The 24,603-nt window shown below is 44.6% G+C and overlaps 1 protein-coding gene across 1 annotated transcript in view; it reads right to left on the reverse strand.

Annotated features, from left to right (window-relative positions):
* Nucleotides 1–21,347, reverse strand: part of Fhit (fragile histidine triad) — a 407,319-nt gene extending 385,972 nt beyond the window's left edge. The window contains exons 1-3 of the mRNA XM_012514830.1: nucleotides 21,333–21,347; nucleotides 20,960–21,121; nucleotides 18,540–18,569 (exon numbers count right to left, since the gene is read on the reverse strand). Of these exons, the coding sequence (XP_012370284.1) occupies nucleotides 18,540–18,569; nucleotides 20,960–21,121; nucleotides 21,333–21,347 (207 nt within the window). The remainder of the gene's footprint in view (nucleotides 1–18,539; nucleotides 18,570–20,959; nucleotides 21,122–21,332) is intronic.
* Nucleotides 21,348–24,603: the final 3,256 nt, after the last annotated feature.

The raw sequence follows: 24,603 nt of genomic DNA on the forward strand, positions 1-24,603 counted from the left end.
GACCTGCCAGGCACTATGTGAGTCCAGGGCCCCCCCTTAACCCTCCAGATTCCTGTAACAACTCGGCAGTCGGTCACCACCACCATCTCCCTTTAGCAGAGGAGGGAACTGGAGCTCACAGCTGCTAAGCGGCTGGGTGACCCCGCTAGCAAAGAGGACAGCTGGGATTGGAACCCAGCCGACGGGACACTGAGGGCCTTCTTCCTATGCCATTCTGTTCCAACAGTGGAACAGAAGAACAAGGTAGCACGTGTGGCATCAGGCCATTGTCAACTGTAAATTTCTAAACAAACACAAGGCATTGCAGTTAATGCAGACAGGTGTTCATCACACTTACTGAAAGATGGCGTACCACGGACCCCTTCATGAAAGGTCACTCATTGCCTCCATAGTTCCCCCTTTCGCACAACCTTACTTTCTACGGTTTAGTTACTTACAAATAACTGCGGCCACAAAACATTACATTGAAAATTCTAAAAACCATTTGTAAGTTGTATATAACTCTTATTCCAATAGGGATGGAATTGTTTTATTGTTGTTGCTAATCTCTTACTATGATTAATTTATAATTTAAATTTTATCATAGATCTATAGGTACAGATATCAAAAACATTGAACTGTATATACTGGATTCTGCATTACCTGGGTTTTCTGGCTCCCACTACGGATCTTGGGACAGATCCCTGTATAAAACATATTCTCAGAGAAACAATGAGAACACACATATATATTCTTTTTTGCAGTTTAAAAAGGAAAAAGAAAAAGCCAAGTCCAGGCCTCATTTGACAGAAGGAACAGCTCTGACAACAAACCATCAGAGAGCCAGTTAAATAAAACTCACACTTCCACTGCCACAGACCCCGACCTCCGTGCCACCAATGGAGCCGCACACCCAGAAGGACCCAAGGAGGCTTTCACCACCATCCCTGACTGTGTCTGTCCAAAGTAGAAGACAATCCCAAGTGTCCTTCTCAGAAGCCACCAAGAGCCCATACTGTCAGGCAGGGCCAGCCACTGATGGGCCATGGTGTTGCAGGCCCAGGAGCCAAGGGCCCAGGATGGAGAAAGCAAAGCTCAGAATATCACAAACTGCTTTCCAAACCCTTCTTGACTTGTCTCCTCACTAAGTTACTTTGACACCACACCTGTTTTCTGTTCTGTTCTGGAAGCCTCCACTATAGCAGATGGTAGAGTGTTTGCCTAACGAATGTCCCCATGGGTCAGGCTGAGAAGGTGGCAGTGGGCATTGCAGCAGGTGGGATGGGGGAGGCAGGATGCCCTCCTAGAGGCACAGAGCAGCCACCAATCTCCTGCTTTGCCGGGAAACGTCCCACCCAGGGAGAGCCTCGCATATCTGAACATGAGTTCCTTTCTCTGTTCTTACCTTCTACCAATCACATTTGGGACAGCTCAGATCAGCAGCTGCTACAGAAGCTCCAAGAGAAACCCAGAAACCCAACACACACACACACACACACACACACACACACACACACACACACGCGGAGGAGGGAGGGATGGAGGGAGGGAAAGAGGAAGGGAGGGAGGGAGACGGAGAGGGAGAGGGAGAGAGAGAGAGAGAGATTAGGAAAGTATTCACATTGCAGTGTGCAAATTTAACGTCAGAATAACATTCTTAACCAGACTAATTGAAACAGATTCTTAATCATCTGACTCTTTTGTCAAGAGAATCCCCACTGCAGGCACACAGTGCAATGGTCCTCACTGCAGGGGCTCTGTCAATATCTGTCCTCTGGAAGCAGGACCCCCACTTCAGCCCGCAGTCCCTCACTGCACACAGGAAGCTTCCATTTCCAACATTAGATAAATTCCAAAGTACTGGGCAGCCTAACTCACTGAGCTGGCCTGCCTAGAAACCATCTGCTCACCATTAATAACAATCCCAGGCCCATGAACAGTCGGGGGAGGCTGCAGATGAACTGGCGCCACCTTCACTCTTCTCCAGGACTTCCTGTGCCTTTCTAATTAGCCTTTTCTTTCCCTCAGGGGTGATAGCAAACACCTCTGCAGGGGTTATGACAAGGGGAGAAGGATGAGTCTCTCCTTAAGGGCAAAGGCAACACTGGCCTCTTTCACTGCCTTCCTCACAGATGCTAGACAAGACGATGCACACAGTGGATTCTCCGTAGCCATTGGTGAGTGAAACACATCAGCCCAGCTCTGCAGAGGCCCTCTCATTTTCAGCCTCACTTACTGCAGCATCCTAAAGGAAGGGAGTGAAGTTAATCCAGTTTTATGGACAAGGAAACAGGCAGAGATGGTTAAAACTCTAGTTTAAAACCACACAGGTAAGAGAGGATGAAGTCAGATTTTATTCCGTAAACTATGCAACTTTTATAAATAAGGGAGACATTTCACAAAACTACATCTCTTAGCTGACTGGGACTGGGCTCTTTGTAGTCATCCTCAGGATTTACCCCATGGATTCCACATTTTTCTCTGCATACCGAGTTGGAACAAAGAAGCTCAGGAGAGCTGTGTCTAGCAATCCAGATAGGTCCTAGGAGCAGACAATCCTTGAAAGGAAACACAATATTCTGTAAGTAGTGAATTTTCCCACAGAAGAGTCCCATCACTTTCAAATGCTTGAAACATGCTCTGATCCCCTGGCACTTGGAATTTCACAAGTTAGATTTTTTCATTAGCTTTAGGCTTCCAATTGTGACCCTCCAAAGGGTCCGAAGGTCCCCAGATGCCCTCTGTGTACCTTCCGGTAGGGAAATTATGGGCACGAACACATAAGAGGTGTCAAATACGAGAGGAGACGATGCAAACGCTGTAGGTGTGAACAGCAGACCATCACTTCATTAAGAATATTAGCTTGGATTCATTCCACGGCTAGGATTTGTCTGAGGTGCCATTGAGGAGTTACGCCAGCTCTCACCAAGTGGTCCCAATGGTGATGACTTTGCAGAACTCTGGTGTTGCCAGTTAGACTCATCAGTTGTCAGAATGCCGTAAGAAGCCAAAAGAATGCACATAGACAATGCGTGTGCTCAGGGCCTCCATGACCGCTTCACTTTGTACAAACTTCCCGTGCAGTAAGAACATAGAGGCCTTCACCTTGTGGTTGGTAAGACCACCCTTGTGGTGAGAGTACTCACTGAGAGGCTGCAGGCTGACTCTGTAATGAGTATCTGTTCCTGTCTCCCTGTGACTCCAGGCCACATGCTTAAATACAGAACAGCAACATGTGGGGAACAAGTTTAGTGGAGGTGTAGGAAAATCACATCATGTCAAAGGTACCGTCGTCAATCAGTTCTCGTGGAGAGAGCAACAGTCTCTTCCAATTCCTACAAGGCTTCCAGGAAAAAGAAGTAGAAGAGTCACACCGGCAGTCCAGGAAATCGAGCAGAAGACAAAGAGCAGTGATTTCAGAGACAGGCTGTTGGCTTACAAGAAGAGAAGAAAGAAAATTAAAAAAGAGAAAGAAACTTTTCTAACTGGGGTTATTGAAAAGTGGGATAAAGTCCTTGTTTAAATAAAAAGTTGGGCTGGTGAGACAGCTCAGCGGTCTAAAGCACCTGCTTAGGCAAGCGCGCAGGGACCACGGTGCAATCCCCAGCACCGCATGCCACACCAGCCCCGACCCCAGGGTGGGCTGAGCTGGCCACAAAAAACAAAATAAGAAAAGAAAAGAAAAAAGAAATAAAGTCCTCATCATCACCTCTGTCGATGTAGATTCACTTGCTGACTGCTCTAAGGCCAGAACTACATGAGGTATGAAAGACGAAGTACTGTAAGATGCCTGCGCCAGGACAAGTGGATGAGCGTAGTCACGGTGCACCCCTTCCAAGCCAGTGTGTTGGTTATGATATTTACAGAGGAGAACGCGAGGTTCACAAGTCAAGTTACGAGCAATTATATGCTTACCATGTCTACTAATGTAATGACCTTGGGAACTGGCTCATAGTCTCTTTTTTAACCTAATGAGCACACTGTGTATAATCAATTGGGTTTGCAATTAAAATGACAATGTAACACACTCCCCAACCTTACCCCTACTTTTTTATAAGACTTAGGAGAGTATTGGGTGATAAATATGCGCGCTTTTGCTATGATTATCTCTCTCCTTTTTAAAGTGTTTACACTATGTATAATTTATTAAAGTTTCAATTTCTTCCTTATTTGTAGGTTTCAGCAAAATTTAGTCAGGCTTCACCACAGAGTGTCAAGGGATAATTAGGACAGTTAGCAGCAATTTATCATTTCTCAGCTGAGTTTTCAAGCTTCTGCTGACTGCCGGTAGAAATCCACTTGCCAGTTCTACACAGATCACTCCCAAATCTCCTTTATCTGTGTGAAAATTGCTTTTCTGTGTTCCTAAAGTGAAGGGAGGGTGAGGCAATCCGTTCCTAAAATCGGAACCACCAGTGTGCCTGTCATCGACCGGCAGCTGAGGCCAGGGCTGCAGATGGACCGCTGCAGCGCTGACCAGCATCGCCACAGGCAGCTGCTGCCCAACCTGCTGGAGGGCAGAAACCTCAACCAAGTAGACATCAGCTTAGATCTTCCGGAAATACGCGCAGGACCCTACGAACATGCCAGTGTGCATTTTGCAGAGCAAACATTGCCCAGTAATCCACTACAGATGAAAACGCTGGGGAGGCAGGGAAATCAGTTCCGTACCACCTCTTCCTAAGAGAAGGATTTTATGAAGCCGGAGCTGAAAAGGGAGGACCTTCTGTTCTTTCGAGAGACTCATTTACTAGGTGGTGAAAAATGAATGCTCCAGGTAATTTCATTTCAAATTGATTTATTTCTAAATGGGGGAAAATTGACACTTGGTGAAGAAAGGAAAAAGCAAATCTCTGGGAAGAGCCAGCTAGTCTCAGGTATAACCCAATTATCTGAACACAGAAAATAAGAACACAGAGAAAAGGGTTGAAGGTCACACGAAAAAGAGCAGTGTCTGCCTTCCTTCCCTCTTCCTGTCAGACCCTCCTAAAAGCGTATATGACCCATATTTCCAGTTTATTTCTGACACCTAAGCCTAATCAAGGTTCACTTTTTAGAAATCCAATAGTTATTCTCAATTAGATTGCAGAGCAAATTAAATCATAAATTTCTCTATCCGAGCCCCACTTGTCACGTTCCTAAAATACAACTTTCCTCCCGCTGGCGTATTTATTTAAATCTCCGAGGCCGGCTCCCAAGCAAGTTATGGATTTGATAATTTGCTAATGTAGCTACAGTAATTGTTTTGAGCCATATTTTTGATGCTATTGGATCTTATAATAATCAATAATAATCTATTGATGTCCCTGACTCTAGAGTTTTCTCTCAGCCCGCAATGAGGCCGAGGATTCATTTTTAATGTACTCACTTAGAACGGCTTTCCTGGGAGAGACAGTGTTCTGAATATATTAATAGCGACCACGAAGTGAATGGTACTGGTGCTCACGCTTTACACTGAAGAATTCGCCGCAGGGTAAGATTCAGTGCTGAAGCGAAGGGGAGCGTAGACTAGCGGGGCCCACTTTAGGCACCCCCACCATCATTAAAGTTAATGGGATGGCTGTGTGGTCATGCACCACAGGGAGCCTATTGGAAGTGAAGCCCTTCCAGGGCCATTGATCCGCAGACTTTCATTCAGAGATTCACATCAGCATCTGATCAGTGCTGCAGATGGGCAAAAAGCACTTTAGAAATAAATGGTTTGCTCAAACTGCCGGTGAAGTATATTAAGGATGATCAGTAATTGAACAGTTCAGAGCACACGACCTGGTTGAGCATGTCTTCTCCTGCAAGTGGCCAAGGGAGGCAACTCGGCTTGGCTTCAACAATGGAGGACTTGGTAGGATCAGCTAAGTACCAAGTCCCGAGGTACTGTGTGCAGTTCAGGCGTCAGGGCCGGTGAAGTCAGCAAGGAGCAGTGTCTCCAGAGATGCAGGCTCGTTCCGCCATTGGGGTTTCAGGTGAGCGTCTGCTTCATTCTGAGGTAAACAGGCTCTGAAATCATGAAGAGGCTGCCAGCAGAGGTCGGAGCGATCTGCTTTCTTCCTCCCAAGCAGGAGTGAGGAAGGGTCCCTGCCCGCAGCCAACACACACAAGCCAACCGAGAAGAGGGAATCGCGATCCGTGGAGTCATTTAGGCCTACCTTCCAGGGGCCTTAAATAATGACTAATTATACAACTTACGTGAGCGAGAGAATTGCCTGAGACCAGCAGTGGGCCAATTACACCCCAGGCCAAATTTAGCCTACTGTCTTTTTACAAATAAAGTTTTATTGGAACATACCCATGCATATTTATGCAAATTTATTTACATAAATTCTGTGACTGCTCTTATGTTATAAAGGCAGTTTTATAACTGTGGCAGAGACCATCTGGCCCTGGAAGCTTAAACTGTTTACTCTCCAGTCCTTTACAGAAGCTTGCCAACCACGAGCTTTCACCCAACAAGCTTGGCACCTGAACATAAAGAAAGGATCCAACCTATTCTGACTCTGTAGCTGCCAAGTAACAGGGGAGTTTACCGGCATGCTAGGATCTACCGTAGTGACCATCAAAGATATGACATACTAATTATTCAAGTTCTGGAAAAGTCAGAGTGAAAACTTAAATTCAAATCAACGAAGGGGAATATTTTATATATTTGTGAGATACCATCCGCCTTTGGCATATGACTAAAGCATCAAGTACATTTCAAAGATAAGTAAATCAACTTATTGGAGTCTGAAAAGCTTGATACCACTGCTTCCTTCTTCACGTTTTCAAACATCTCCAGCCTCTCTTCTTTCTACTGTAAACGCCTCCCAAGCTCTCTTCCTACTGCAAAGCACAGGAAATGCATCCGCCTCACTAGGCCCACTATATAGAACAGTCTTCTACACTTGGGCGTGTCCCTGTCATTCCTCAGTATGCTGTTTTCTGGGTGAAGGTTGCCTCATCCATGCACCTTTTTTTGAATCACCTCCATGAAGGGACACTCTGCCTGTGCTAGTTAATCCTAATGTCGGCTTCACTACATCAGGGGAGCCCTGGAGAGCTGATCTGACCATGAGCGACTGGATTGGGTGCTTAGCACATCAATGGATTAATCTGCTTCTGCTTTTCATGATGGAATGTTGACCAGGCCAGCAACATTATGCCCACCCTATGTTAACTTTCTGCACAGCACCAGGATGTGAGGCCTGGCTGGGATCCCCAAGCAAAGTGCAGAGCCTCCCTCAGTCTCAGTTTTCTTAGCTGTGAAATGGGGAAGATCTTCCAGCCTTTGGCCTATTCTTTCATTTTAGTGCTGCATATTGAATCACTGTGTCATGCCCATTAGGCAAACACCCCCCTTCTTGGGTCAGGGTCACAAGTGGTTGAATCCAAGGTTTTTGCGCTAAGTTACATCTCAAACACGTTTTTCATTTTTGTTTTGAGACACCAACTTGCTAAGTGGCTAAGTAGCCCAGGCTGAACGCAAGCTTTTGATTGTCATGCCTGAGTATTCCAAACTTCTGGGATGATGAGTATCGTGCCCAGGGAGCTCAAGCCCAATCTGGCCAACCTTAGTGGGGCTCTTAGTGAAATAAAGATAAATAAATATAACGGGCTGGGGATATGGGTCAGTGTGAAAGCCATGGATTCAGTCCTTAGTAGTACAAACAAAGGAAAATGAGGAAGGAGGGAGGTGGAGAAGAAAGAACGAGAGAGAGAGAGAGAGAGAGAGAGAGAGAGAGAGAGAGAGAGAGAGAGAACTTCTCATTTGACCTGGTCTCCCAGGGCCTGTGCCATTAACTGGCACGTAGTAGGTGCTGGAAGAATAAACTACAGAATGGATCCTAAAAGGGGAAGCACAGCAGTCATGATGCTCGCTGAATGGGAGGCGGGGAGAGGGGGCTCCTGGTCATGAGGAAAAGCTCAGCATCAACCACAGCCAGAAGCTGTTCAGAACCAGAAGCAGCTGCCTCACCACACCCTGGGCTTCCACTTACACAAGACAAAAGACAGACCTGAGGGATGTGTGTGTGTGTGTACAGGTGTGCAGAGTGTTTATAGGCTAGCAGACAATGCCACATGGACCTTCTGTGATCCTCTGAATCATCTCCTTCTCTGAGTCACTTCCCCAAGAGTGAGACTCAGTGAGGCCCTGGATTCCAGGGTCATTGGTAGGCAGAACTGAGCTTGGAATCCTATTTATTCCTTCTGCAATTGAACAGTCCATCAAAATTATCCTGCTGGGACCTGGTTACATCTGGGAATTTATACTATGCACAACCAACAGATGATTTGAAACACAAATAAAGGGCCCTGTTGGATTGCTTTTCAGAGCACAAGGATTAACACATGATAAGGAAATATTTCTTCCAGGGACAGGTACCGATGTGGAAACTCCAGAGCGGAAGATGTGAGTGTGAAGGTGAGGGTGAGAGGGTGACACACACCGTGACACGGGAACACGGTTGGTGTGTTCACTTTGTTCATTCAGTGCTGTTTATCCTTCCAAGCCACCGTGGATGAGGTCAACATTTTAAACAACTCTATATCATTTTTTATGTAATATGGGAACAAGAAAACATATTTCAAGGAATAAACCATTGAAGAAAAAAATGGGAGTTTTCATTTCATCAGTGCCCAACCGTATTTTCTTTCTATTGAGAGAAACTAGGACTTTACTTTTATTTAGATTTTTTTTTTTTTTATTTTTAGGGAAGGGTCTACAGGGTATTCAGGGTCTCACTACTAAATCAGACTCTAGTGATCCGTCTGTTTATAGCCTCCCAAGAGCTGGGATTACAGGCTTGTGCCACCACGCCCAGTCTCAATTGTCCCTGGCCCCAGGCCTGCTTGCAGGCACTTTAATCCACTGAGCTATTTGGCCCACCCAAAACTAGAACTTTAAACCGTTGTTCTTTCCCCATTTTACCTGAGGACTGGGAGTAACTTGATTGAGAAGCATTTCGGCAATGCGCCTGTTTTCCTGATCTTGGTGGGCCAATGTCCTCTCCAGAGGAAGGAGCTGCTGAAAGGCATGGGCTGGACCTGTGAAGTCAAAATTGCAAGCCCTGACTGACTTCGCCTAGGGCTGGGGTAGGGGTGCAGAATTTCTCACTGTTTGCCCACAAGCCATTATAGTCTTACTAGCCCCATGTTTTTCACTCAAATATCATTAGGAAGACCATTATTCTAACTCTCCCAGGCCTGTGGTTCACAGGCTGCTGTATCTATTATTCATTAAGCAGCTTCCACCTGACCCAGGCTCAACCTTCAGATCCTTACTTTCCAGCTGCTTTTTGGGTCTTGAGAATTATTTTATTAATCGCCTTGGCATATCAGCCTAAGAAGAGCCCCTGAAAGGAACTGAATAATTCAGGATGAATATAGGAGTAAAAATCAAGTTGAGGTCATCTAGACAGAGAATTAAAATATATTCACACAGATGAATAAAACAATAGTTTATAAATCTGGTTAACCATCAACTTCAGGCTTCTAAAAAATCTATTTCATGATCCCCATTCTTAGAGATCTAGATATAGGAGGTGAATTAACTAGTTAAAGATAATAAAGCAAAAATAATTTGTTTTAATACTCATTTCTTCGTGGAAAATTCTCCAGGTGGGGCTTTGTGAAGCAAAAAGTGAATACATTCAGCTACATATTTTTCTCTTAAAATATACTTCAATTATGACTTGTATTTAAAAATATGAAAAAATTCGATCCCCAGATCCTCATGCCTTACCAGACCCACCCTTAAGGCAGCCTGAGCTAGCTGCCCCCCAAAAATCCTCTAAAAATATGAAAAATATAATCAACAACAAAGTATACTTTTCCAAATTTAAAATTGAAACCTTTCAGAGTTGAGGGCTTGTCACATTCTATAATGTGCTTTTACTTTTCCCCTCCTACCAGCAATCTCACTGGATTTGTGTCCCGATTTCTAAGCATTAGAAAGATCTCCATATTTTAAAATTTACACAGATACCTTAAAGCAACCTGCTCTTATATTTTGCCATTTCTTCCTTTTAATAATTTCTGAAATAAAACTCCATAACATCTGTGTCCTTTTTCAGCTGAAATGCCCAATTTCAACCACGACACACCTGATTTTACAGGCTCTCCCTGTCCATCCTGCGTTAACAGACAGGGTATGAGTTCCAGCACAGAGGTCATCTACTGAAAATAAAGTGGCCACTTGCATTTGACCACAAGTACTGAATGATTGTCCTGCGATGACTTTGGCCCCATTTATTTTACTTGCTTTTGTAGAACTAATGATTTGCTGAGACAAATAATTTCAATGTCATAGGTTTAGGACAAACTCAGACAGAGCTGATGACAAGGGGATTAGAGAATGTTATGCAGTGCATTGCTTCCTAGGCTTGAAACATGCATAGCAAAATGCTGAGAAAGAATAATTCCTTCAGTGATTATTTATTGAACACCTAATAGGCAATAGCAAAATAATGATAGTAACTGGCCTCATTACTACAGCAGCAGAGGGAAGAAGCCTCTAAATAATACCTTACATTTATGTAGAATTTTAGGGTCTACAAAATACTTTAATTTTCACAGTGCATTTGAATTCATAACAAGTATACAGAAATTCCAAGCCCTGAGCCCCAGGTATAAATGGCGGTGCACTAAATCCTCTCAAACATTGATGGTAAAAAGACCTTAAGACAAACTAAACAGCCAAATATCCACTCTGCTTTATGTCATAGCCTCCAATTACTGAGGGAATTTGTTTGGTACCACTAATGAAAAAATAAGCATCTAAAACATATAATTCTGCTATGAACTGACAAATAGCAACAAAGCAATATTTAGGTTAGTTAACCTTCACCTGCATATTAAGCTAAATAGGGAGAATTATCTGGATATTTTTAGATGAAATTCAATGTTACTACAAGCACAGCAAGAGCATATAGCTTAATTGGCGGGACAAAATCCTTATGAAACCTCTCTGTGAGCACCTACTGTTGGTAGTGAATAGTAGTCAGACACCAGGTAGTTTTCTGAACAGGCAGACAGCAAAGTACGAGGAAGAGGTGGGTTGTGCTTTTCTGTACACAACATTGTTTCTAGGAACGTTGACTTCCTTAAGTAGAAAATATTGAAGTACAAAACTTCATTCTTGAAACTTATTCTAAGGATTAAGTAAAAATTATAAAACTAATAGCAAACATTTCTAGAGACATCACTATATGCTAGGTGCAGTTTTATTATTTATTCACTTATTTATTTGGTGCAGGGACTCACAGTTCAGCCTCATAGTGATCCTCTTGTTTCAGCCTCCCCAGGACAGGTACTACAGGCAAGGACCACCATGCCCAGTTTTGGGGTCTGCAGGACATGTGGTACCTGGGACCAAACTCATGTCCTTGCACTTGCCAGGAAGGCACTTAGCCCACTGAGCTATCTCCCCAACCCCGGACACGGTTTTAAAAGCCTACAAGTGGATTCACTTATTTGATATTCACAACAGCTGTAAGAGGCAGGACACCATTGAGGGTCTCATTTTACAGCTTTATAAATGAATACTGGATTCACAAAAGTTGTCTTGCACAGGGCCACACAGGTGGCTGGTGCAAGCTCCGGGTCTGTAACCATGCAGTGTGAATAGAGACCCCCTCTTCCTAGGTGTATTTTAGTAGCTGCCCTGTATTTCCCCCATCCTCACTACAAGATCTGTTCCCACTGCCATCTATCTGCCTTTGCTGCCAGTGACTTGGCAAGAAAAGAAGAAAACGATTACATGGAAATACTGGGCAGCTTGGTCCATTTTTCTTCAGTCCTTTGACCCAACTGGCATCGTAGAAATCAACGTTAACCAATTAGAAATGGAAATTGTGAATGTTGTGTTGTCTTTTTAGGTGAGGGTTTGCAGGTTTCGTGGGAGAGAAGAAATTCCCCAAGACAACAGGCAGGTTCCTGGCCTCCCCCTCTTGCCAGGAAAAGTAGGACAAAAGAAGGGTTTTGTCTTTAAATCATCAGGAAGGGTAAGAGGCCTCTGAGACATTTACAAGACAGAAGGTTTCTAGCTTCATCACCCTCAAAGGCCTGATCCCACATGTACTCCCACACCCAGCCCCTGAGAACCGCAACTGTTTTTGGTTTACCAAACTCAGTCAAATTGGATTTACTCTGGGAACAGATGCAAATTATAAGGCAATTCTGCAAGATAAAAGCTACTGAGTCCTGAAGATACTAATTCTTCCGGCAGTAAATACATGCATTAGGTATAAACAGAGGCAAGGCACTGTTCCTTCTGGCTTTAATCAAAGGATAAAAGTCCTTTGACAAATTTAAGCTCTCTTGAAATTTCTTTCCAGATCAAAATAATGAATAACAAAGTCCTTTTCATTTTGAAGACATGTTTCTTTCTTTCTGGGTGTACCACATCTTTCTTCATAGTTGGATTAGGATACGGGCAGTAACCGCGTAAGGACTCCCCTACACCGCCTGCTACCACCCCTTTCTGTAAGCAGCTTTGTGCTCGGCTGCCCTGTGCACCATAATCTCTGTGGCTTCTGTGCAAATACCCCCGGACCCCACGTCGGATCTGCACGTTCAGCACAGGAGCCAGAAGTGCTGCGCTATGAAAACCTACTTTGGGTCACCATGAAGGTCTCTGCTGATTCGCACCCATGACTTCAGGACCTCTGTGGAGAGCCAAATCTATCAGGAAAGAAGGGGTCTATATTGTCCCCCAATTATAAAAAGGCAGAATTCTGAGCATTCAAATGGCCAATTTTATAACAAATTCAAAGAAGATTTTCAAACAGCCCCAGTCATATGATGAGAGGAAGTTTTTCTCAAGATTTTAAGTTAGGAGGCAGTAATTAAAAGCGAGAAAACTCAGTGTATGTTAATTAAGTGAACTCAGCAGGACAGCAAATGCTATGGATTCTGGGTACACTTCCTTTGCAGGTGAGAAAATTAAAGTTAAGGCTGATACTGAGAACTGTACAGAAGATCCCAGGGATAGTAAGCCCCAGAGCTGGGGCTTGAACTGAAGTGCTCTGGGTTCCAAATTCCATGCGTGTGTCTAAATCCCAGCCAACTTCCACTCCACACACCACCAGCTGTCAATATCAGCTTATTCTGAGCAGTAGGATGGTAAGTGGGTCTCTTTGCTTGAAAAATGAGCCAATAGGTGGATGCTCTGAGAGGTTAAGGTCTGGCCCAGGACTGCGCAGTTAGTAAGTTACAGAGCTATTATTGCTTCAGATCTTCTCACTGAAGCCCACACCTGTTAGATATTAGACTAAAGCTAAAATCTTCTGTGTTCATGAAATGAAAAACTAGCCAAGCCTCTGTGTCATGTGAAGGATTTGATCTAGGACCATAAAGACCTCTCAGTGAACAGCAGCTTTTATTTATTTTTTTTTAAATCACATTTCTTTAAAGAACTCTTTTTCTTGTTTTCTAGAGCAACCTAAAAAGTATTTGCTGATATTCTAACAGTTATTAAGACATGCTTCCTACTGCCTCAATACCATAAAATTATATCGGCAAGGCTTTGAAGTACTATAAACATAGAGGACTGTAAGCAACTATATGCTACAGACAGTTCTTACAAGATTCCGGATTACCTGTGTAGCATAAATCTTTCCCTTTAATACGTTTAAACATCCTCCCACCCTAAGATGTGCATAGTAATTGCCCTAAAAGATAGCTTATGTTATATTTATTAAGCAATATGCCTTCAAAGGGATGACTACTGCTTGGATGGCTTGGTTTGTCAGAATTCCATTTTTGGATTATGATATGGGAACTTGATTGGTGGAAAGTTTGGTCTTTGTTGATGATGCCTTAACTGGAGATGTAGTTGATAGAAATCTCAGGAAAGCACACTCCTGACTGTTCACCAGAAAACAAATACACATTAACTGATATTTCTTTGTGTGTGTGTGTGTGGCTGGCTCAGCCCACCCTGGGGACGGGGCTGGTGCAGGATGTGGTGCCTGGGATCAAACATTAGTCCCCGCCCTGCCTAAGCTTGCCTACACAGGTGCTTTAGACCACTGAGCTATCTCACCAGCCCCACACTAACTGATACTTCATGTTAGTTGGAGTTAAGAACTTAGAGGTGTGTTTTATCACACAAAATCCTAGTTCCTCTATTCTTCTCCCCAAACAAAATTACAGAAACGTAAGGTAGCAAAAGTAATATCTTTTCCTTACCCATCATGAGGTTCCTAGCTAACTCCTCATAAAAAGTATAGATTAACAAGAGAAAACTATAACAAATTTGAGTTTCATGTGACCCAAGAGGCTTCAGAAAAGAAGACCCATGTAATAAGAAAACTGTCCCTTCTGTGGGCAGTCAGACACAAACATGGAGGACAAAGGGGTGTGGTGCAAGGCAAAATCCTGGAGAAATTTGGTAAAGTCTGTTTGTTCAGTCATCTTAGCCTTTAAGCATAAGGCAGAGCTTTTTTGGAATGAGAGTCTTAGGACCTGCTTTTAGGGTAAGTAGGAGCTCAGATATCACTTTTGTGGTTTACTTCAGGGCAGGAAGTTGGGACAAGACCAGAGAGTAAGCATCTTATTTCCATAGTTTTCTTCATTTCTTCTTCTTCTAAATAGCAAGCCTCCACACACCATATTTTGGGATCGAAAATTCTCAGCCCCCTCAGAAACAATCACAAATTTAGATCCTCAGAAAGCTTCCAATCTAAGGGACTGCACAAACAAAAGAAACGCGCATAAACCAACATGAAAACAGTGTAGAATGCCTGGCAGAACTAATGAAGGCAGGAGGAATGGACTGGGAGTTGTAGGGGGCTGTACTGGGCAGGAGTCGCAGAGGACTGCTCTGCGGAGTTATGTGACTCAAATGGAAGGGTTTCTCTCAAGCCTGTGCTGTTCATGCAATCGTTACCTGGAGGATGGCAGCGTCCTGCCACTGTTAAATCCAAAACAGGAGAGCTAACGATCAATTGTGGAATAAGAAGCCACTCTTTTTGCTTGCTATTTCCCTTTTCCTGCTGTTAGTGCCTTACTGCGTGAACCAGGCCACCCTCGTTCCTGCAAAGCCTCCGAAACAAAAAGCCTGAAGTGGCACCGTGTTCAAGGGCTCACTCAGCAGTGCGCCGTCATTACCAGGAGCAGCAGCAGCTTTGCAGGGAAGACCACAACGAGGCTTATTGCCATTACTACCTAGCATGAGACAAACCCACAACCCAGGCAGCAAGCAAACACTGCAAATCACCCAGAGGTGAAGATGAAGAGAGTGGTCTGCACTGCCTACGGCTGGCTGTCAAACCTGCTTCAAGACATGCGACCTTGTGGATTTCAAAGTACAAATGCTCAGCCTTGAACTATGCTCTTCAGAGTGGGAGGGCGGAGCAGCACAGGTGCTGTGGTGCTCCCTGGAGTGGCTGTGGCTGTCCCAGGGCTAGAAGCAGTCGTGCTGTGCTTATGTGGCCTTTGCCATCCGCTGTCGTTCCCAGCAAGATGAACTGAGGCAGAAAACACCTACATTCTGAAAAGACGTGGACAGAGTAAATGAATTTTCACCAGTAAGCAACGAGTCTTCTTCGTAGAGAAAGTTCCCCAGTCCCAACTGCAGCATTCTAAATTAGCAGGTTTAAAATCTGAGAGGCGGGGTTGGCAGCACTCGACTGTAATCACAGCCCTCTCGAAGACTGAGGCAGGAGTATTTCCACTTCAATCCCAGCCCAGGCAGCTTAGTGACTCAGCAAGACACTGTCTCCAAATAAAATTGAAAAAATAAAGGGAGACACAGCTGGGAGTGTAGGCCTGGGTCCAACCTCCAGAATGCTCCAAATTCTGAGAATTAATGTTTTGCTGTTAACTAAGACCAAAGTTAATTTGAAGAATCATAGTTTACAAAACAAGTCCCACACTTCTCTATGTATGATTTTGTCTTAAAAAAACAACTTTTCAAAAGTTTGTAGTAGTGTGTGCGTGTCTGTGTGCGATGTCACTACATATTATAAAAGATTTAACATGCCCCCCACTAATGCATTCTGCGTAAATTCTGTAATCAGTTCAGAAACAATTAAGAACTGACATACATCCAAAACAATATAATCTGCTGACTTTAGAGAAAATAAACAGCAAAATAAAAGCTAATAGAAGGTAGATTGTTCTCAGAGGGGAAAGGAATTGAGAGGGGGGAGAAGGAGAGAATATGGGATGAAGACAGAGGAGTACGGATGTGCTGTGTGTGGGCACCAGCTTTACATGGAGAACGTGAGCACTGTGTACTGCACATGGATCAGGAAACTAAAATTTAAAAAATAAAGTGAAAACACCCCATGCAAGTTAATCATAGTGGTCATAGAAACCGCACTGAGTTACCTAGCAAGCACTGCATGTTAACAATAAAACTGTCACTGCCATCACCAAGGCCAATCTACACATTCAAATTTTGGGCCGGATAATTGAAGTCAAAGATTCTATAGCCATAGTTTCTGGCCCTGCTAGACCTAATGTTTACTTGTTCCGCTACACGTATCTGCTCATTACTTCAACGTAGAGCTAACTTATATACTATAAATTTTAACTTTTAATGTATAATGCAGTGAGTTTGAGTAGATTCATGGTGTTCTACAACTATGACCCCTATCTACTGCCATGAAATTTTTATCACCCTAGGAAAAGACCCGTTCTTATTAGCAATCACTCCCCAAGCCCTCCTTGCCCCGGTAATCTACATTCTGCCTTTATTTAAGCCTGCTTGCATAGCAAATATTTTAAATTTCCCCCATTAGAATTTTGAGGTGATATAACACAAATCTCAGCTATGCTTCAGATCTGTAGATTCAACCTAATGAGGACTGCTCAGTCTCCCGCGTCACTAGCTCTACCTCCACACTGTCACTTTCAACAGCTGAAGGAATTCCATCAAATAGTCATTGTGGACTGGGGAGACAGCTCAGTCGTCTAAGCGCCTGCATGGCAAGCACAAGGAGATCCCTGGTACTGCATGCTGGGCTGGTCCAACACCAAGCCAGCCACCGACACCAGACATGGTGGCGCATACATGTAATGCCAGTGCTGGGGAGGCTGAGACAGGAGGATCACTATGAGTTCGAGCTGCGAGGTGACACCCTGTACCAAATTCACGAATACACAAATAAATAAATAAAAATTATTATTTTTTTGTATGTGTGGTCCGCTCAGCCCTCCCTGAGGCATGTGGTGCCAGGATTGAACCACAGTCCATATGGTTTTGCCTAAACCTGCCTAAACAGGCACTCTAGACCACTGAGCTAGCTCGCCAGCCTGGCCCAAAATTTTTTTTTTAAAAAAATAGTTACTGTGATAAAGCATCTAACTATTATAGTGGGGTTGGAATTTGCTTTTGAGCCCTGAGGTTCAAAAACGGGTAACTAGGCTTAAGCATTTGGGTTTTTTATTTCAAGAATCTATCTCCTAAAAAAAATCCCAGGGGTATTACATCCTTTCCTGGTATTTCTATATTTGAAAGGATAACAAAGGGGTGTAGACAGTGGGCTGGAGGAGAGCTGAGAACCCCTCTGTCCAAGTCACCACTGCTTGTGTCATGGCCATCTGACAGCTAGTCCCTCTTTCTTCACAAGAAACGCAGTGGCCCAATGGTGGCAGTCCCTTGGAGGCAGCCACTCCTCCAAAGTGCTTTCCAGGCATTGTACCCCGAGTCCCACAAGAGGTGTGTTAAATGTAAAGCTACATAGGAACCAAGATTGAAAAGGGATCATGTGCATTTGGCCGTGCCTGGTGCCAAGCATTAGCCAACTTAAAACCATAAAATGGTACCTCGTGAAGCATAAAATTAGCACCTTAGTCCAACTTGCTTTTGATTTCTAGCACCAAAAATCTTCCTTTTCTATGGTTTCTGCATAGGACCTACCTACACAGGAACTGGCATTTATGTGAAGGGGGCTGAAACTCAGCTTCACAAGCACCCAGGATTTTAGTCTTGTTTTTAATATGGAGGCAGAAGTTCTTCTAAGAAAGCCTCCTATTCTCTCTAGCACACTTACAAACCCTCCTGACTCCATGAGGTTGGAATTAAATACCAACAGCAGAAAGGAGTAACTGGGGGGTTGAAAGAAGAACAATGAGAAACAAAAGGCCAGGAGGACAGGGAGCCAGACACCCAGGGCCACCACAGCCACCAGAATTTCTGTCCCTGCACTCGGGAGAATGAAGAAGCAAAGTGGGCTGTGAAGACAATTGAAGGTATGTGTCCCAGACTCCATAGGAAACCACAGACGAGGGAGCCACCAAGGCCCACCCGGAGAGCCCCTGTGCTGTGGCCTAGCCAGCACTTCCAGTAGTGTCTCCAACTTCAGTTTGGGTTTTCGGACTTCTTGATTTAGTTTCCAATTTGGGGTTTGCACAGTAATAGTTTTACTACCCAAAGTAAACGTCTTGTAAACTAATGGGAAACATATAGTTTGGCACAGTTTATAATGCCAGGATTTATGGCTCTACCACTGAGGGTCTCTTTGACCTCGAAGACAATATAATGAAACAGCAATGTGCTGCCAGTGACTTGCTGAGATTTTTTATTAGTTCTCATAATTGCCCCCTTATTAATTTGTATGCACATAAGAAGCGCTCACCTTCACAGTCTGTCCAGCTTCGGGGCCATCCTAGGAGAGAGAGAGAGGAAAAAAAAAACCCAGCAGAGGTGAAGACTGGATAGATGGTATCTCCTGCTTATTCAGAAATATTTCCTATTAATAATTTAGATCCAATTTCATTGTGTGTTAATTTATAGTATTCTCAGGGGCCCGCTCTCCTCCAGTGTGTGGGGCCGGGCAGTTCTCCATTTCTGCCTGAGAGTGAGAAGCGATGTATAAAAAGGGTCTAAATTACCCAGCAAGCCAATCCCGTGCTACTTTGCATGCTCTTTGCTCCTGGCTATGGTTTTAATTGCATTAAAAGGCAGGCTGAAAATGTTTGGGGAGGTGAAGTATCACATCTTTGGTTATCTTTAAATCAGACATGGTAGCTTAATTAACGTCTGATTGCTCTAAGTCTCTGCTCAGGAAATCGGCTGTAACTGTCATCCATTAGGCAAGAATATGGAGGATGACAAGTGAGAAAAGCCCCCGGAGTTGGCCTGACCTTGGCGAGGGAGCGGGAGTGTGCAGTGCGGCTGGACCTCTCCCTGACCTCGTGCCCCTCTCCCAGCCTGTGAAGCCCAACAATAACAATATCCCAGTTGAAAATGAGCAGACTAGCCCGGGCACCAGCCACACGACAAAGCGGAAGGACGCGACCACTCTACACCTGGACCTTCCCGAATGGAATCACCCTGGAATGACTCTGGCCAAATCTGCCTCCCTCTGTGGGCCTGCCCGACATGGGGAGAACTCCTGTCGGGCTGTTGCAAGAACTCTGCTGGTCTGTGCTCTGCGAACTGGAAGGTCCGGCGCTCCAGTGGGTCATGAAGCCAACTTTGTAGGTTGTGGATGATAGTAAAAAATAAAGGTACAGCAACCTAAGAAATTGATACTAAGATATTAGTATATTCTAACAAGACAAATACTTACAACACACAGAATAGGTAAATATGGTTTCATCAAAGTCTGGGTTTTCCTATCTATGTAGGGGTATGTGAGGGAGGCACTAAACATAACTGTTTTATCTATCTTTCTATCTATCTGTCTGTCTGTCTATCTATCTATCTATCTATCTATCATCTATCTATCACTGTGGGTTACAGTAAAAGAAAGTTCAATAGCTCTCTACTGCATATATGAAAGGACGCCAAGTACTACACGCAAATCAGTTCTTTTACTTGTGGAACTAACTTTCTAGGGCACCAGGTTACACAAGCAGCCCTGGCATGTCCACTACCTGCGAATTTTCTTCTGGGATTTCAGTGAGCTGTGACTGAGGTTCTCATCCATTTGCCTTCATGGATTCCTTCCAGAAAGATGGCCCGCGTAGATGCTTAACTAATGCATCTTCAGCTAGACTACCCGCCTGAAAGTAGCCCAAATGGCTTAATGTACAACACACAAAAAGGGTGACTTGATCTGTTTTGCTGTTTTAGCCAGATGAACAATTTTAGTCTGAGCCTTAAATGGCCTGAAGACACTGGCTCTCTCTTGTAGTTTCTTTGAAGGCTGGGCCAAGGATCTAGCTCAGGGGCAAACTTCTGCCTGGCAAGCACAAGGTCCTGAGTTCGATTCCCACCACTATTACTACTACTGCTACTGCTGCTGCTGCTACTACTAATAATAGTGAAAGTCTGCCTAGGCAGAGAAGAGCAAATATTAGTTTAGCAAAAGGACCAAGGACAGAGCTCTTCCACCTAGAAACAACGTCTTTCCAGAGGGCAAGCACAAAGTCATTCTACTTCAGAGCCATAAGAGGTTTCTATGTGCACTGGTACCCCCAGAATTTTCCCCAGGGGATCTGCAGGGGCACATGGTGACTTACTTCTGATTTACGCAACTCCCAGGCCGTGACGTAGCATGGACTTCCCGATCCTAACCTGAAGAGTATTAGCCTAGCCTCTACCAAAGATTGCAGGGGCTGAGATCCTGGCTTCATCACAGCAGTGTGGGCCACACCCCACCTTCCAATCTAGCTTTGTGCCAACCACGGTCAGTCACTGTAACTTGCTTTAAAGACAGGGAAAAGGCAGTCCCCATGAGGGCAAGGCTCAAGGTGACCTGCATGTGCCGCTCCCCTGGAAGGGCCTGAAGCAGGCCTCAGTCTGTGCAGCACCCAACACACATTTAGCACGGAAGGAAAACGACTTGTCCAGCCCTTGCTCCAGGATCAGACTGGAACGTCTTAGTGCCCATTCGAGTCCACATCAAGAATTCCCACCCGTTTTGTAAACAGCGCTGTAGACAGTTCCCAAGGGGCTGTGGGTCAGCAGCGCTCCCCAAGATTAGCATCATCTTTTTCCACTGCTACATAAATGTAGAAAGCACAGCTGCCTCCTGGTCAAATGTGGGGCATATTGAACCTGCAGCCAAGATTTAAAAAGGAAGAAAAATCACTCTGGACATCTGTGCACTCGCCTGATTGGAAAGGTAAGCGAGGTCCCTTGGCAATGTCTCTCCACCACTGTCCTGACTCTCTGGGTCATCTGAAACAAATCAGCCACTGCTTTGGGATGCAGGTCAGAGAAGTGCTCCATTGGCCACAGCGGACACACGAGGACATTGCCAGAGGGTAGCTATGGACCACTCTGCCTGCTTTGGGTGTCTGATGATACCCACAATACTGAGCTCCTCTGACCAACCGACTCCACAAAAAGAGCTTAACAACATGGGTAATTATACTCTGAAAGAGAAGCCAGGGGTGAGCAGAAGAGTCTCTCTTCAGAAAAAAGCATTAGCATACAGAATGAGTTCAGCGCCTGCCAAAATAAGGACAGCAGGAGTCACGATCTGCCTGACCATTATCTCCTAAGCCTTGTTCTGAAGCTCTGCCTTCCCCAGAGCCAAAGACACTGAACTGGAGAACCAGGCTGAACACCAGGCTTCTCTAGGTTCAGCATCATGATTAAACTTCTAATTTACTTTCAAAGGAAATGGTTGAAATAGATAGTGAATAGTGATAGCAGTTGATTTTATGTTTAAAAGGAATAATGACATTCTGAAAATGTACACTGAGATTCATTTATAACTAATGGCGTTGATGTGTTGTTATGGTTTGGGTCTAGTTATACCCCCAAAGCCTCATGCAGTTGTGGGGCGGACTTCGAGAGCTTGGGACTAAGTCCCGATCCACCCGTTTTCTAGAGTTAGTGATTAACTCATGAGCCACTGGGATTATGGGTGTGAGTACTTCTGGGATTATGGGTGTGAGTACTTCTGGGATTATGGGTGTGAGAACTTCTGGGATTATGGGTGTGAGAACTACACCCAGCCTCTGTCAGATAGCATGAATGCAACTTAAGGGAGACTTGCTCTCTGTCGCCATTGTTGCTGCTCCTCCTTCTTTCGCTCTCTGCAGATCTTTTGTCAGTGTCAGCCACGCTGTCTGCTCTTTGCCACCGCCATGAAAGGCTGCTCTCTGCCATGTGCCACTCTACCTAGGAGCCAGCTGAGCAGGGACCGAAACCTCTACTGATTGTGAGCTAGATAAACCTTTCCTTCCTTCATTTTGGGTCAGGTATATGTCCCAGCAATGAGGGAAGAGTCACTGGGATACAGGTGCTTAAGCAATTTAGGGCAAGGGCGCCTCACACTGATTATTCAGAGTCCAGGAAAAGAGTTGGAAACAAATTTCGCAGCCAAGAGTTGTCTGCTTAAACAAAGGAAATTGTCGTAAGGCATTTTACAAGCTGGATAGGCAGCATGCTTACATTACCAATCTCAGCAGTCAATAATATCTAGAGGAAAAAGAATAGGTTTAATCACTTACGGCAAATTAGTATGTTCACTGGTATACATCAGTATCATTTCGTTACTTTTTGTGTTTGAACTCATAGCATAGCTACACGTACATGTCTATGGCTCTGTGTGTACATAAACAGCTGCTCCTCAACTTGCGAGGCATTGCATCCAGCGAGCTGGGAAAGGCAGCTCCAAGTATCTTGAGTCATGAATGTACCTGACAAATCTAGCCCGTCAGACATTATGGCTTAGCTCAGTCTACCTTGAACCCATGAAGAACACTTGCATTAGTGGACAAAATGATTCAATGCAAAACATACTTTAAAATAAAGTGTGGAATACCTATTTTAACTTTCTGAATATGCTACTGAATCTGAAAAACAGAAAGATGTACATTCCCATCTTTGTAAAGCTGAAAAAATCATGATGTCAAACCATCAGAGGCTATCTTTTATTTTCAAGTACCAGCAGGAGAACACACACTGGTAATTATTTCTATTTCTTTATCCCATTTTTTTCTTGTTGTTTTACGACAGTGCATTCTGCCTGAAGCTAGCAGCAAAGGGGCCTAACACAACTCCAGTCCTGCCATTGGTCTCACCGACTGTCAAGCACTTTAACCCGTCCAGTGTTGGTGGACCTCGCTGACCCAGTTTTGGTGGACCTCGCTGCCCCAGTGTTGGTGGACCTCGCTGCCCCAGGGAAGTGTGCAGAGCTCAGCTGGGCAAGCCTGATTTTCATGAGAGAGTGGGAGAAAAAAGACCGGTAAACTGATTAATGTTGCTCATAATCAAGAAATTCACACCAACAGTAAACCAGGAAAAGGGACATTTGTTTAATCTGAGCTCATTTTTGAAGAGAAGAGAAGGGAGGCCTTCACCCACAGGGCATCTGATACTTAAAAAGATAATTATCCTTCTCTGGCAAGGCTGCTTTATTATCATGGGTCAATGAACCGTTTAGAAGTGAAGAATTTCCTTTCATTTCCTTTCAGAAGATTGCCAGCCTCTACTCCCTCTGGATTGCTTTTTGTATTAGAAGAGACCTCGCCCCACCTTCCTTTTCCCTGCTTTCATTTATCCGCTCTGTTAGGCCCTAACTTCAACAACACAGCAAGAGGACAACCAAGCTGCCTTCCAACAATATCTCTAATGGCTGTACTAGGCGACTAGGTAGAGGAGGAGGAACACTGGGATTACGATTGTCTCACTGTGGCACTGTATGGAATGGATCTGCCTGCCGCTGAATCTCTAGTGCTACTAGTGGCATGTAAAGGTTCCTCACTTTGATGTAATAAAACAATCTCAATGTTTATTGGTTTTGCCTTCCTGATGCTAAGGGCTGATTTGACCCAAAGCTTGATGACTCCAAATATTTATAGACTTAGCTCAAAAAGGCAGACTTCCAGGTGCTTGTCCTTGGGATACCCAGCCATGAGTCGTACAGCATACACATTTGTTTCTCTACTGGCTGCCAGGAATGCTGCTACAGGACATCAGGCGTGAAGCAGGCTCAGCGCACTCACACGTAGGTGAGTAGTTTGCTCCGGCTTGTGTGTGCAACTGCCCTGACACACCCATTCTCTGTAGCCCAACCCCTTGTTAAGAAGTCAGCTGATCTGCCTGTGACACATGTATTCTCACACGGCTGATGGTAAGATGAGATAAAGGGAACTTTGTGAGTTCACATGGGTGACCGTCTTTGTCTGGAGAGTGCTCAGAGGAAGGTACCACAGTCAGCCCAGCCCGGAGTGAGCACACGGCCCGCACAGGGACAGCGTGGGCAGCTCCAGAGCCAGGGCTCCTGCTGCGGTGCCAATGGCTCTGCCAGCAGCAGACACCCGGCCCAGCTCCCTCTGGAACTGCCTCCAAATGCAGGCTCAGCCATCTTCCCTCAGATTCTTCAAAACCAGAGCACACAAGAACGTACACCTCTCCCTCACAACAGAGTCCATCGTGAAAGCCGCCCTCCTGTCTCCCTGTTCCCAGATCTTCACACACTGTGGACCTGCAGCAGTGTCTGCCTTCCTCCTGTTACCCAAAAGCATTCAGCGCCTTCCCGGTCCTTCCTAGCCTGTATTCTGGCTGTTTTCTCTGCCTGTAATTCACTTTCCTAGGATCTTCAACTGGCTGTGTCGTTCTTGTCATTTGGATTCCAAATTGAAACCTTTACAGAGTATGCTATAATCACCACTTCAAATTATATTGTTATTCTCTCTGACAATACTGGGTCTTAATCCTGCCTGTAGCCTGGGGCACCAGCTTCTATCTTGCCTGGTGAGTAAGCTCCCTAAGAGTGGGCTGTCTCCACTACTAGA

This window comes from Octodon degus, unplaced genomic scaffold, assembly GCF_000260255.1.
Source record: "Octodon degus isolate 3935 unplaced genomic scaffold, OctDeg1.0 scaffold00043, whole genome shotgun sequence".
Taxonomy (NCBI): Eukaryota; Metazoa; Chordata; class Mammalia; order Rodentia; family Octodontidae; genus Octodon; species Octodon degus.